The sequence below is a fragment of the Taudactylus pleione genome, unplaced genomic scaffold (assembly GCF_031769625.1).
Source record: "Taudactylus pleione unplaced genomic scaffold, aTauple2 ptg000454l, whole genome shotgun sequence".
NCBI lineage: Eukaryota > Metazoa > Chordata > Amphibia > Anura > Myobatrachidae > Taudactylus > Taudactylus pleione.
Window position 1 is genome coordinate 10,748,896 of NW_028284856.1, and position 16,128 is coordinate 10,765,023.

The following is a 16,128-nucleotide window of genomic DNA, read 5'->3' on the forward strand; positions in this document are numbered from 1 at the left end:
AATACCAGAAACACGGCTGCTACCGCAGCCCATATTGGCGTTGACCACCAGCCGATGTGGTGTTGGAACACCCTGTGCAATGGATAATATGTGGGAGGGTACCCGGCCGTCCCGGCTCCACTCGTCCTGCTCCACCTGTAAACTTCAAGTTTACAATGGGCAACAAACTACACGTCATCATGATGTCTTTACGTCCATCATTTCAACCCCGGCAATGTGCAGAAAAGTTTCCGGCCTTAGATTAGAGTCCAGTGGGGGGTTAGAAGATTTGGTTTTGGATATTGTTGGATTGTAACACATCTTTTCTTTGTCATGGCAAATTAGTCCAGTCATTAGAATCACTGCTCCCATCAGAGACTCATCTGAGAGAAAAACAGACAGAATCTCTGATAGATCCTTTCTTTCTATTAATATCAAGCTAAACCCATGACAAGAATTTAACTCTAATTTATGAAAAAACATAACAGAACTCTTATAATTTTATAAACATGTGGTATATACCCTCCAACATTTCTTTTTACCTACACCTACTAAGATTTCATCTAAAAGATAATTAAAGTGTAGTTTAAAACATAATTGCTAACTGTGCTTAATTTCAAAGGATTTGTCCCTAGAAACTTTGGTGCCTGGAAATTCCTATTTTTTTTATATCAATCAACTGCACAATATGAAGGACAATTTTTCTGCAAGTTACATGCCAGTTGTACAACCTGTTCTTCTACAGTCAGGTGCATAAATATTGGGACATTGACAGAATTTTCATATTTTGGCCTCTATTCAACACCACAATGGCTTTGAAATGAAACAAACAAGATGTGCTTTAACTGCAGACTTTCAGATTTAATTTGAGGGTAATTACATCCAAATCAGGTGAACGGTGTAGGAATTACAACGGTTTCTATATGTACCTCCCACTTTTTAAGGGGCCAAAAGTAATGGGACTATCAACTCAAAAGCTATTTCATGGACAGGTGTGGGCTATTCTCTCGTTATTTCATTATCAATTAAGCAGGTAAAAGGTCTGGAGTTGATTCTAGGTGTGACAATTGCATTTGGAATCAGTTGCTGTCGACTCTCAATATGAGATCCAAAGAGCTGTCACTATCAGTGAAGCAAGCCATCATTAGGCTGAAAAATCAAAACAAACCCAAAGAGTTTTTTAAGGCTAAAAAGTGGAATGTTATGCAATGGCCAAGTCAATTCCCTGACCTGAATCCGATTGAGCATGCATTTCACTTGATGAAGACAAAACTGCAGGGAAAATGCCCCAAGAACAAGCAGGAACTGAAGACATTTGCAGTAGAGGCCTGGCAGAGCATCACCAGGGATAAAACCCAGCTTCTGGTGATGTCTATGCGTTCCAGACTTCAGGCTGTAATTGCCTGCAAAGGATTTGCAACAAAGTATTAAAAAGTGAAAGTTAGATTTAGGATTGTTTAGTTTGTCCCATTACTTTTGGCCCCTTAAAAAATGGGAGGCACATATAGAAACCGTTGTAATTCCTACACCGTTCACCTGATTTGGATGTAATTACCCTCAAATTAAAACTGAAAGTCTGCAGTTAAAGCACATCTTGTTTGTTTAATTTCAAAGCCGTTGTGGTGGTGAATAGAGGCCAAAATATGAAACTTCTGTCAATGACCCAATATTTATGCACCTGACTGTAATTATTGAAGAGTCATATGTGAAATGCAGTAAAGTACAGTATTTTGTACTCGAGGAAACATGACATGATTGCATTACTCTGAAGTCCGTTAAGACTGTAACTCACTCTGTCACCACTGAACAATGAAACTATTCTAAAAAGTTGGCAAAGGTGCACTTGATTACAGACATGTAAACTATCAAACAAAGGGTGCAGTGTACACACGGGTCAGGATTTAGTCTCAAGCACAGCGCCTCAGGCCACTTTTTTTTATTAATGTAAAGTAACTGATTAATATCAACTTTTATTCGAATAATACACTAATACGTTTATAGCAATCAGAGAAGTATGGTACTGTTAGGGTCACTTTTTACTGTTTACAGTATCTGTTTATATTGTAGAAGCAACTTCAGATGTCCTTAGTTTATTTTGAGGTTGAGTTCCTGGGGTTTTGAGAATTTAATAATGCTTCTGCAAAAACTAAATGTACAAAGTACTGTGGGTTTACACAGCACATTAGGCAACACACCAGAACTGTCCAATGCCTTGTTATTTCAGTGGGTGAGATACATAGAGGATGTGTTTGAAGCATGGCATGTGAGTAGTAGTGGGTTACTGAATACAGCACTGAAGGATAGTGGAGAGGCATTGCACTGGGTGGGTTGTGTATTTGTGTGGTGAGTGAGGTAGTGTAGTACAGGGTGCAATACTACACCTGAACCTGCACTGACAGTGTCTGTGCATCTGTCACTCCATACATGCTCATTGTAACAGTGAAGACATTCTGGACATTACAGAACTATACCATACTTGCCTACTCTCCAGGAAAGACACCCGAATCTTGGCAGCAGTGATTTGCGCTGCATTGTTTCATTGTGGCCCTGCCCCCACTTTACATTGCTGGTAATCACGGTATTGTATAGCAGGGGTTTGGACAACAATGAGGCAGACGTGGTGTCACATCCCCCACACCATGCACTTGACTGCACCATGCCCTCCTGCAAAGGGCAGTCACACAGTCGGCAACTAAGAACTACAGACAGCAGCTGCATCATACACACAGGAAAAGCGCAGATCGATTACCGAAAATCCTAACAGAGCCGCAGCTTTGGTGGTACGATATGTACCCCACCACCAGGTATGACTAATATTGGCCCACCAAAATAGGGGGAGGTGGGGCGCACCACAGGTGCTCTCTCCCACCCAGGGCACTAAAATGTCTAGTTATGACCCTTGTGGATACAACCTCCTGCTTACTCATGTTCTGCACAATATAATAATATAATACTACTTCAAACATATACATTCCTCATCCCTGCTAGGCCCAATTAAGGAAAGATAGATTTTAAGACTCCAGCCTTTAATAATACAATCATCACTAGAGTTTTGGTCAGTGGTTTAAAATATTGAGTTTTATGTTCAACCAAGAAAAAAATAATAGTAACAATAATACTACCAATATGACTCAGAGCGGTCAATCTAGTGATCTGTAAAGGGTGCGAGTTACCTATACCACGGCGATAAACCATCGGCAACGGCACCTGAACTCGCACCCCTCGTGGCCAGCTCCGAGCTCGAAATAGTACAATTTGGCGCCTGCCAGCACTTTTGTGCGATTCCGGGCTGCCGTAAAGTGCGGCTGTTGCCGCTATGACTCGCATCCACGAGAACATCACAGCTAACTGGATTGAACCCTAAGTGCTTCACAGTTGATTTAAATAAAACATGATGCAAAATAAACATAAGCATTAATAGACTACAGAAGCTAAGAATTGGGCATGTATTTTCTATTTTAGAAACTAAAGGCACATTAATGCAGAGCTACAATACCTCTCCATCTATTGTTGTTATCGCAGTCTGAATACAAGGCTGCTGAAACTTAACATCCTGAGCCATACCATCCTTCCAGGGCTCTAGGACAGGTGATGGTGGTTCTGAAAAAAAAAATTAAAATGAGAAAATGCTTATTTTACAAAAAACACAAAGCAATGCATTGTTTGAATCAAACTAGACTTGAATCGAACTAGACTGATAAATGTTACAGGAATATTGCTGCGCAGGTTTCTGGGATCACAGTGTCCACGCCATGTTCCCGTCAATTTCTGCAACACTGGCACCTATAGCCATGGCCCCCCTTGGACTACACACCCAATTATAGATATGCCCACGCAGTGAACACAAATACGCGTTATAGCGCGTATGTTGCCCGGTATTGAGGACTGGGGACACACTTTCAGAATGGGTGGGTCCCCGGGAAAGCGCTCCGCTGCGGCTAATCCCTAGGGATGGACATCGATGGTCGATGTTTGCCGACCATTGATGTTTTTCTTCCGATGTTAGTGTTTTTACCATTCGATGGCAGCATTTCGATGTTTGCTGCCATCGAATGGTAATCATTCAATGGTGTTGCGATGGTGGCTTCCTTTAACTATTAAAAAGCTCTACCTCCCCTGGCTGCTGTGTCTCTGCCTCTGATAACCTTTCTGGCTCATGCTGCTGGGATCGTTGGAGGCTGTCTCTCACTACCTCAGACCTGGCCCTCCCCCCCCCCTCTGCTAGCTCTGATTGGCTCTCTGAGACAGTGAGAGCCAATCAGTGTGCAGCCCTGGCCCTGCAGCAGCTGTCACTCACAGACACACAGAGTGACATATAACAACGTTTACACCAGCAGAGATGGAGAGTGATTTCTCTGCTGGTGCTGTAAGAGGTTCCTTTTCTTTGTGTTATAAATATATTTTCTACATGTTTTTACACTTCACTTTCTTGTTGCTTAAAGTGCCCACAGCAGCAGCGTGGCAGTGACAGTGTGTCTCATTCTCCTCCTCATCCTCAGTCTGCTCTGCCTGCCTGAGCTGTTTTATTTATTTTTTTCTTTCTTGTTGCTTCGTGTCCGAGCCCCTCCCCTAACCCCGCTCCTTTACTATTCATATGAATAGTTTTTACCATTGAATGCTTTTGATGCGATGGTTAATTACCATTGCCTCGAAAGATTCAATGGTGGAAGCACTACCATCATATGATGATGGCCTCCGATGTCCATCCCTACTAATCCTTGGCTCCTCATTAAATGATTGATGACCCTGGCCCGACTGTATGCTATAAAAAGCAGAGGTGGAGACAGGCCAGACCTTTACTGGATCTCGAAGCGGCACTACAGGGACATGCGGCTCCATGACCCGGAGTGACGGCGGCCCCTGTACCTGGAGTGAAGACATCCTCCAGGAAGTGTAAGTGGGCAGAGGGTGGGGGTTTAATGGTGAGCGGGTGACTAGTGCTCAGGGCCGGCTCGAGGCAAAGCGCTGCACAAGGGTGCCCCACATAGTGGGCGCTGTGCGCTCGTTGCCGGGACCCGTACCCAGGGCCGCTATTAGGATGGTACATGAGTAAGGGGTCCGTTTATGTCTGCACCAGGGGAGAAAGAGTTGCCAGACAGCTGCTGGGCGGCTGTCCATGCTTGTCGGCCTTGCAGCAGGAAGTGACATTTATAACAGGGTGCCTAGCAGATAATTAGATTGGCTGCCTGTCATTACAGCATGGGGGCCGTGCGGAGCTCAGTGTGGTGAGCAGAGAAGATCCCAAGACTGCTCACCACACAGATGCAAAGACTGGGTACTGCAGAGACGACAAGAGCTCCCTGCAGCCGGCGCACTGTAATGACAGGCTGCCAATCTGATGTCTCTGCTGCTGGGCCATGGTGAGGATATAGAGCTGCCCTTAACACACTCAGTTTTTTGTATATATTTACTTCTTTATCTCCCCCCCTTTCCCATGTGTGCCTCTGGCCCAACCCCCATGTGTGCCTCTGCCCCAACCCCCCATGTGTGCCTCTGCCCCAACCCCCCATGTGTGCCTCTGCCCCCCATTGTGTGCCACTGCCCCAACCCCCATATGTGCTGCTGCCCACTAACCAGGTGTTCTTCTGCCTACCCCCATCTGTCCCTCTGCCCACCCTCCCCATATATGTGTGCCTCTGATTCGGGAGCCCTACTTATTTAATTTATAATAGACCCCACAAATTCTGACGCAACCCTGCCTGCACCCACTGTGCTGCATGTTGGTAGCCTGGCAGCGCTGGACTTTTCCAGGTGGCTCAGACGCAGTCCCACCTGGCATGACCCAGAGACGGTGAAGCATTGATATGAGGTCAGGTAGCTGCCTGCCATCCCCCACTACAGTGATACGGTGACACAGCAGGACAGGCTGCAGTGTAATGAATTTTAATCAATGTGATTCATTTCTTTTCTCCTGTAGGGGCAAATGTGTTTTTTTTTTGAGGGGGCCAGTGTTTGTTTTTTTCCCTGTGGGGGCCAATGTGTGTTTTTTCTTCCTCTGAGGGTTAATGGGTTTGTTTGTTTTTTTACTACCACAGACCATGTGTTTGTTATTTCCTGGCCAATGTCATCTGATACATGCTTCATGGGCTGTAGCTGCTAAATTGTTACATTTACAGAAATCCTTCATTTAGATGGGACCTCTTATGGCAATAAAATCACATGCAGAATGATTGTGACCTGTAGAGAAAAAATATTTTTGTACTTTCCGTTAAATTCTTTTCTCCGATTCCATCTGGGGACACTGAACCATGGGTTGCTTGAGGGGACGGTAGGAGTTGACACTTGTTAAACTAGTATTACCTTAAGATAGTAGCTCCAACCCATGGTCTGCGGTACAACTTCGAAAATAACCCTAAACCAAGGTTGAAAAACACAGTGTAACTTACAAACCAGCAAGAACCAACCAACAAACAAAAACTGAGCAAAGGAGTGGGAACGTAGTGTTCCCTCTTACCATTTCCAATTTTTCTTCCTATCTGGGGGACACTGGACCATGGGACGTTTAAAAGCCACCCCTAGAGGAGGGTACACTCAGAAAAACCTGAACGCAAAATATTTCCATCCAAAACTAGCATCATTGGATGTCAAAACTGGTAACATTTGGAGAAAACGTAGACAGAGGACTGGGTGACCCCACAACAACTGCTCCACAGAATACCTGTGCCGCGCAGCCCACAAAGCACTCACCGCCCTGGTAGAGCACTGACACCCACTCTGGAGCTGGCTACCCCACACTGTAGTAAGCCTAGGGGGATAACAGATCAGATCCACTCTGCAATAGTCTGTTTGCCAGCCGGCCAATCTTGTTTATTTACATCATAAAGCACCAGGAAAGAATCTGTGCACTAAAAAAAGGGGTTTTGTCGAAGGGGAGCCCACATCCAAAAGAGCCAAACCTGCCAGATCCCCAGAAGAAGGAGGACAGAATACAGGAAGAACAATCTCCTGGTAATGTGAAGACACAAAAAAATTGTTGACTGGAACAACAGAATCATAGACAATACCACCTGATCTTCAAGTAAAACGAGGAAAGGCGACTTCCAGGACAAGGCCCCAAGCTCTGAAACACACCAGGCCGATGCAATGGCCATTGGAAAAAACTGCTTTCAAGTTAAAAACTTGAGATTAAATGGAGCCTTTTGAAGGGCTGACAGATTCAGATTCCATGGAGCCACAGGAGGGACAAAAGGAGGCTAAACCCGCAAAACACCCCACAAAAACATACGAACCTCCAGGAGAGCCAACTTGCGATGAAAGTAAAATCAGCAACTTTCTAGCAGAAACAAGTTTCCTAGCTGGCAACAGAGTATGTACAACGCTGGAAGAAGGTCCTGCTGTTGAAATGGACTTTGCTGCAACAGATCTAGAAGCGAGGGAAGACATCACCCAGGCTACATTGGCAATTGGAGTAAAAAAAACATACCCCAGGCTGGACTCCACTGAATAGTCATGGCGTCCACCACAAAACTGAGGAACCTTGCAGTTGTTTCGATAGGCGATGAGGTCCACTTCTGGCAGACCTCATCACCGAACCAATTGGGTGAACACCCCTGGATAAAGAGGCATCCCTGGCAAGATTCCATTCCTGCTTAGAAAGTCTATCACCCAATTTTCCACCCCTGGTATGAGCACGGATGATATTGCTGTAGTGTTCATTCTAGCACCCTGCACCTGTTAAAACCTGTGCAGTTCCTCTTGCCTGTGGTGTCACACTCTGCTCTGGTGAATCTCAGCAGTTTGTTGCATCAGTTGAGTGTGCTAGAAGCACCAGAGCAGAGTGTGACAGCCCAGGCAGTATAGAGGAACTGCACGAGTTGTGACATGTGCAGGGTGCTAGAATTAAGACTATTGCAGGCACGAATGCCTCCACCCAAGACAATATTTGAGCCACTTCAGTCATCGCCCTGGAGCTCTATGTGGCCCCCTGATGGCTTACATATGCCACCGCCGATTTGATCTGGACAGAACAGCCTGTGAGAATCACCTGAGACCTAGTCAGCACAAGATAAAAGGCTCAGAGCTCTAATGGTGCATACACACAGTCAGATTTAGCAGGACAATATAAACAATAACGATATAATTTATCGTTAGATTGTTTATATCGTCCATTTTTAGCCCCTTCCAATCCCCAAATGACGGACGATGCGCAGGCATGGATGTTCGATAACAAAGACGACTATCGCCCGTGCATGCAGTCCAACCTGGTCGATATCGACCAAGTTACTATAGGGACCCGCGAATGTCGATCGAGGGTCGTTTGGGGGTTGGTGCTGTGCTGGATGTTCGATTGTGCAGGACAATCAGACAACGATATCTTTATCATTGTCTGATCTGACCGTGTATATGCACCCTAAGACGTTGAAGGGAAGAACAGACTCCTGTGGAGACCAAAGGTCCAGCTGTCGAAGGTGAAGGGTCAATGTCCCCCAACCAAGAAAGCTGGCATCCGTGGTCACAATGACCAAGGACAGAGTGGCAAGAGAACTGTCCCTGCTGAGATTCTCTGGAACGCAGGGACTGAAGCATGCACGCGAAAGTCAGAGCAACTAAGACTCCAGGTGATCGTAGAACCTTGACCAACCCAGCAGAATTTCACATTGAAATTCCCAGGAGTGGAACCTGGCGTAATGGATGGTCTCGAAGGTCGAGACCATCTTCCCCAGCAATTGCATGTATAGCAGGACCAATGACGTTTTAAGGTCAGAACTCCCTGCACCATTGCCTGAAGGAAATAGATAAGCAAGCATTGATAGGGTACCAGATAAGACTTCTTCCTGCAACAACTGAACTGTGTGGTTGAGGTAACTTTTTCATTGTCCAAAGAAGGTACAATAGTTAGACCCTCCTTACACAAGACAGACCCCATCTTCCTAAATACTTGTGGAGCTATGGCAAGACTGAATGGAAGAAACTCATAGTGGGCTTCCCCTATAGATCTGTGGAGCGCTTGGTGCCCCTCCCACATGGGGACGTGGAGGTATGCCACCATACAGGGCATCCTGGTACCGCGCGCTCCTCCTCATGGGAAGAGGGGAGCTACCTAGAAACCTGACAAGATAGCAGCCAAAGGTCAAGATGGACTCTGGAACAAAGACCTGATCACAAGAAGCCAGGGAGTGAAACAGTGGTTCAGTGGCAGTGCTAGTGCAGCACACATCACAACATTGATTACTGCAATAGTCTCCTTACTGGTCTTCCCCTAAACAGACCTTCACCTCTACAATATATTTTACATGCAGCTGCTAGACGGATCTTCCTCTCAAAACGATCATATTCTTCTGCTGCTCTGCTGTTAGTCGCTATATATAGAATACATATTTTCTACACTAACACATCCCACATATAACTTTACATATTTTCTCTTCTACACTCTCACATCCCACTGACCTCCAGGCCAACAATGCTGTGTGACTGGATCATACAGCCCATCAGGATCTCTGCAATCTGGCTGGACCAATACATGATATGTAGCACTTATCCATGTGTAGCAATGACAGATTTTAAGCTTGAAAGCAGGACCCTCTTATCTCTTTGTCTGTCTGCTATTACCCAATCTTGTTTTATTACTCTTCTAGCACTGTTTTGATATATAAACAACGAAATATGCTGGCGCTATATAAGTAATTGCGAATATATAAAATCTATGATTTTATTGTACAGTATATGTGAACACGTGAGTCTGCCTGAACTGGCAAAGTATACGAGTCTGCCTGAACTGGCATAGTATACGAGTCTGCCTGAACTGGCATAGTATACGAGTCTGCCTGAACTGGCATAGTATATGAGTCTGGCTGAACTGGCATAGTATATGAGTCTGCCTGAACTGGCATAGTATATGAGTCTGCCTGAACTGGCATAGTATATGAGTCTGCCTGAACTGGCATAGTACATGGACTTTGTAAAAGAATTATTCGGAGCTAAATTAACTACATTTCTGCTAGTGTCACTTTCATGCTTCTACAGATGTGTCCTCAATACGCCACACAGCGTGACTTGCCTGGCTGAGTGAGCAGCTTGGTCCTGTGCAACTATGCTAGCGTCAGGGGTCTATTTTTGCCGAAAATGCAATGGGATTAGGATGCACCAGCAGACTATGCTGAGTAATTTGATATGCGACACTTGTATATCTGTGTGCAGCAGAGTCTGTAAATGAAGCAAAATTTAATTATGAAAAAAGCTGCAGGCGCTACATTGTAGCACCTCGTATACATATTCAGAGACTCAGTCATAAACCGATATACAACTGTCATATATCAAAGTAATCAGCGCAGTCTGCTGGTGTGTGCTAGTTGCATCGCAGTGCGACTTAGACACATTTTCGGCAAAGAAAGAAGCAAAAATATGCCCCGTGCTAGAACATGACCTTGTGCGCCGAGAGGGGCTTTTTGGCGTGATTGCAGCAGATGTGCAAGGATACATCTGTATATATTAAGTATTTAAAGGGACATACACTTTTTACTATTTGTAATCCTTCTAATTACAGCACATGAAGTAATGGGCAGTTTACTTTGATAGTACTGTATAAGAAATTATTTATACTCTTAAAACAATTGTAAAATACAGAACAGTTTGTAACTGTTGCATTCACAAGTCTGAAAATGACCATCTGGGCATTAATTTAGCACAATTAAATGTGCTTATGGTTTAATCTTCTTAATTTGCTTTTGTTGGGATTTATTGAGTTATTAAGGTTAACGATGTTATTGAGTTATTAAGGTTAATGATGTAATTACACTGACAAAATAAATATAATGTTTCTATCTGTCCAAAGAACCCCAACTCCTGGGCAGCATATTCCTTTGCAATCAAGTCTCTAATTTCTAAGGATTACTAACTTTTCAGGTGCTCACCACAAAGATACTTCCAGATTTGTCCATTTGCTGTCTGCAGGGCACATGTCTTGGAGTTTGCGCTATAACAAACACTGATAACCTGCCCAATAATTGGTACACCATGTCTGCATTTAATAAAAAAAAAGAAAGAAATGTAAATAAAACATTCCTATGGTATTTGCCACCTTGTGTCTAGGAGGATAGTGTGCTTAAAATATAAGTTTTTGTCTGTAAGAAAAATCCGAACACATTTTCATATAACAGCAAATAATACAAGACAACTATTAAAGGGTATTTGCAAATTTACGGCCTTTTAATGGTACTATAGTCTGATGGGTCATGTCTCACCCTTAGGAGGCAGGGGTGAATAATTAGCTCAGCAATGAGAGTAGAGACGCAGCAAGGAAAAACTCAAACACACAGTACTGGGATCGTCTCTTTTCACCCCCTAAAGCCGATAAGGTGTATAATAACTATACAATAGACCCATATTCTCCATTAGCTAAAGGGGGTTAAAGATATTTGGATGTCTCAAAGTCAGTGTCAACAAAAGGGAATGGATGATCAGCTTCATGAAGAGCCCCCTGCAGAGACCAAAGTGAACTGGTACCCTCATCTAAGCATGCCAGATTGACACTCATTCCAGCAATAGATCGACTTAAGTATATAGTACTAGCAAAATGATCTAGAGGAAGCACACAATGCTCCACATCCAAGGAGTGACAAACAGATTCTTTAATGTTGCCAGGGGTGAGTCACAAGAATGCCACCACCAGCTCCAGGTAACTGTAAAAACTAAAAAGTCAACCTTATGTTAGAATGAGGGAACTGTGCAAAGGCCACTTATTTCATGGACAATGAAAACCTATGGGAAAAAGCTGCCAGCTCAGAGTTCCACCAAGCCAATTTCTGCTGTGACATGGATATGGCGGGATCATAATTTGGTGTAAACAGCATGAATCCATGGATCCATCCTGCCTTGTGTAAACTGTTCAGGCCAGGGGGAATGTCATGGCACACATTAGGCTCATTTAAACCAATTGATCATTTTTAAATGTCACAACCTACCTGAGACCATGTGCATCTCTTCATGGCCAACACAATGACTTGCAGGTTAGAAAACACAAAGGTACAGAGCAAATGGGAACATCCTGCAGGACCACTAGGACGAGCGCCAAGTCCCATAAAGTTTAAGACGACTAAGAGTCTGATGCAGAGCTGCACGCAATCCCGATGTTCATGCAGTTGAGCGATCCTTTGCTACTGCGCATGAAATCACTGAAAGCTCCTACAGCGCCTGTGTTACACAGAGTGTATGTATAAAGGCATTGCTGCGACAGATGCATGGTGTCAGATGTCTTGAGTAAGTGTTGGCTGTTCCTGGGCGGTGGCTAAACAGACACTCCGAGCTGGTCCGTCTCGCGGGCGCGTCACTGAACTTGTTACTTTGTCACACGCTCAATTGTTCACTTTGGAGGCCATACTCAGATGGTAAATCTGTACCTGCCATAGATGGTGCGACTGATGGTGGCGCCTTAAGAGGCACCAGGCAGAATCACCTTGCGTATGTATGCTGAAAGTGGGCGTCTAAAGGTGCGTACACACGGTCAGACACAGCAACGATCAGATAACGATAGTTATCTGATCGTTCTGCATGTGTTGGATGATCGGTATCGAATATCCATCACATGCATTAACCTATAACGACCCGCGACTAACGATTGCGGGTCCCTATAGTAAACAGGCTAACATGGTCGAAATCGACCATGTATGCCGGTTTTCCCGAGCGACAACGATGGTCGATAATGACCATTCCTGCCCACGCATTGACCATCGTTTGCAGGGGCATTAAAGTGAACAATTTCAACGATAATATCCTTATCGTTTAAATCGTTTACTTTATCTGAACGTGTGTACGCAGCTTTAGTCCTCGTACATTTACACACATGGATGTACTCCAGGGAAGGACTCTGTTATGTCACTTGCATAAAGTCGCTGATGTACAACCGCCAAAAGAAGCATCCATCTCTGATTCAAGCCCTAACAGAGCAACAATACCTGGCTAACAATCCATTAAAATCACTAAAAACTCTTTGGGCCAATGTAATAGGAAGCCAGATTTTTAAAGTGCTAAGTTTCCCATTGGGATTAAAATGGCAATTTTTACTAAGGCAAAACCAACCTGCTTTTGCCTTAATAAACATTGCCACTTTAAATCTGACTGCTTAATCGCCAGCATCTCGGCACTTTCAAAATTCTGCTACCTAAATCATTTGACCCTTTTTGTCTAAACTTTCATCTGGAAATGGAAGCAATGGAGTTGGTGGAAACAGGTAGATGAACTTGAATGGTCACAAAAACACCAGTGTGCCAATGTCATGTTTGATGCAAGTGCACTGAGCTCCATCAACTTGGTTACTACTGCCCATAGCATATTTGATTATCCTCTCCAGTTCCGTGAAAAAGCCAGGGGACCTTTCTGGAGGTATTGTCTAACGACCAAGATTTGAACCATATTGAATGAATTGATAATCTGGCAGTATGAAGGTGTACTTTCTTTGTTTAGGATGATACATCCAAGATATTAAAAACAAGCTGCACCAGCTCTGCCCTGTGAGAGCCAATTTGCAACCCATTCAGGAGTTTTTCCACACAAGCAGCTGCAAAGGCTGGCCTCAGCGCCACATTGCAAATTAACCTGTGAACGGTCCTCTTTATCTCACCATGTGAGGTGGCAGAGAATTTCCCTTAAACCATCTGTACAGAGTAACTCACCTGAAAAATTGCATTTCTGCATGCCACTGTGTATGAGACTTTCATATGCCAAATGAGGTATATAGGCAGATTAGACAGACAGATTTTAAGACATAAGAACTGAATAAACCAGAAGAAAAAATGTATGTACTACTTACTGGAAATTAACAATTTGGCCATCTCCCACAGGTATTGTAATGTGGTAAATGGTGGATTGAGAGGAACACTCCCCTTGGCTGACGACCAAAAAAGTATCATCCTGCACCCATGTCAGATGGCGAAAGTAAAGAGGTTGCGTGTTGCTTAATGGGGCTTGAAATCTGCAAATGACAAGAGAAGAAAATCATACTGAAAGCACACAGTGATGGTACACTATAATATACATTTATATTTATTGTAAAACATGTCAGAGTATGTTTGCACATTACAGTATAAAAAGAAATAATAATCATAAAAAGTGTATCATCTATAATTGTAAGCATACCATGCTTTCAAGTGTTCCACATCATATTTACGTAAATAACTATGCGTGTGTTACTTATATTGTATCAAAGCAGATGGATATACCATAAAACAAATTGTATCTGTTAAAAAAAAGAAATCCAGAAATGCAAAATTGGCACAAAACTTGGGAAATATTGGCATAAACAAATCTGAAGAAGTCAGGCAGTGTACCCATAAAACACGGAACCAGCTATTCTTCTTCCATATGCTTTATTAAGAAAGAAGAAGGAAAGAAAGGGCTAGTAGCTGGGGCACTCTTAACGACAAATGTCCACTTTAGATCATTTTTACTTATTGATTAATGAAGATGGTAACAAGTACACCACACATAGCACAACCATTGCACAGCTGTATATAAACTACAAATAGAAGAGAGGTTGATAGCTTAAACATACTTACAGTGGATATTCAAAATAATTTTTTTATTATAAAAATTAACTTTTAATCAGAGTTGTATTAAAAAATATATAGTAAATGAATATCCCTACAAACAAATTGTATTATAATTATAAAATTAACAAATTAGGGCGAAAATGTTATATATCAGATAGTAAAATCCCCACATACATTCATATATGCATGTGGATGGATGAATACCCTAGTATCCTGGTCGTATGTGAAATAATAATTATAATTAAGAATGTCGTATTATCTGAATGTATGTAAGTCGTTATAATGGTACTGAATTACCACTCTGCTGTGTAACCAAACCGTCCCAATCCACCTCCAGTGTTAGCAACCTACAGCACCTGGTATTCCCAAGTGGACTCCCATCCAGGTACTGACCAGGCCCATTACTGTATAGCTTCCAAGATCAGACGAGGTTGGGCATATCCAGTATGGTATGATTGTAGATAATTTCCCACATGGGGAGTGTGAATGCCCAGGTATACACAATGCAAGAGTGTATGTAGGACTACCTCACCAGAGAAGTCCACTTTGTTAAATAATACATAGTATCAATAAAAGTATTCCATGAGCGTACTTTAATTGTATTCATACAAATGATCACATATACATATGTCGTAAAACAGTCAAGTATAATTATCTGACTGATTACTATTGTATGTAAGCCTGTAACTGACCTCTGTGTCATTAAGATATTAACGTTTAATTGTGCTGTTTATATGACAGTAATGTGCTTATAACAGTCTATATAGTAGGTAATTCAATTCAATCCTATTAATAGACAATGAATCATTCTGACAATCATGACAGTAGGTAATATATGTGGCAGCCAACATGGTTGAATGATGCATAACAAAATATATCTCTAACCCCACATAGCTCATTAAATGAGCAAAATAAGCCGTATAGGATAGAATAGAGATTTAGGATAACAGTAGCTGCCAATGTTATATTGATCTATCCACACAGCTGACAACTAATAAGTATAAATGAATAACAAAGTGTGTGCCAATCCTATTAATAGGCGATTTACACACCAATAATGAATTATGACAATCATAAAAATAGTCAATTTATGTGGTAGTCGGCATAGTTGAAATAATGCATTTCATGATATCTCTCTAGCCCCACATAGCTCATTAAGTGAGTAAAACCGTATAGGATAGAATAAAGATTTAGAGTAACAGCAGTATAAATGAATAGCAGGGTGTGTGCCAATGTAAAATTGGGGCGTTAATCCCCATATATGGATAAGCGAAGAGAAAATGTAATTACAATAATAAAAGTATAAATATTGCTCATGTAAGATGTCTGTAATGACACAGAGGTCAGTTACAGGCTTACATACAATCCATTGCAAAATGTCTGTAATGACACAGAGGTCAGTTACAGGCTTACATACAATCCATTGCAAAATTAAAGGCATACATACGATACCAGGGTAAGGCTTCTTGGAGTCCGGTCAATGCATAGGTCCGGTATCCAAGGAAAAAGAGGACGCGCGTTTCAAGGTGAACAAGCACCTTGACCGGGCGAAACGCGCGTCCTCTTTTTCCTTGGATACCCGACCTATGCATTGACCGGACTCCAAGAAGCCTTACCCTGCTATTCATTTATACTGCTGTTACTCTAAATCTTTATTCTATCCTAT

The 16,128-nt window shown here is 42.8% G+C and overlaps 1 protein-coding gene and 1 pseudogene across 3 annotated transcripts in view; both read right to left on the bottom strand.

Annotated features, from left to right (window-relative positions):
• The window catches only part of ELP1 (elongator acetyltransferase complex subunit 1), a 120,895-nt gene that overhangs the window by 53,621 nt on the left and 51,146 nt on the right, over positions 1-16,128 (bottom strand). For 2 of the 3 annotated variants that reach the window (XM_088448383.1, XM_088448385.1), the window contains exons 14-16: positions 13,724-13,885; positions 10,815-10,936; positions 3,476-3,579 (exon numbers count right to left, since the gene is read on the bottom strand). In XM_088448383.1, coding sequence (XP_088304509.1) covers positions 3,476-3,579; positions 10,815-10,936; positions 13,724-13,885 — 388 coding nt within the window. The remainder of the gene's footprint in view (positions 1-3,475; positions 3,580-10,814; positions 10,937-13,723; positions 13,886-16,128) is intronic. The other variant, XM_088448384.1, reaches the window with a different exon arrangement.
• LOC148505435 (5S ribosomal RNA) lies at positions 14,807-14,925 on the bottom strand (annotated as a pseudogene).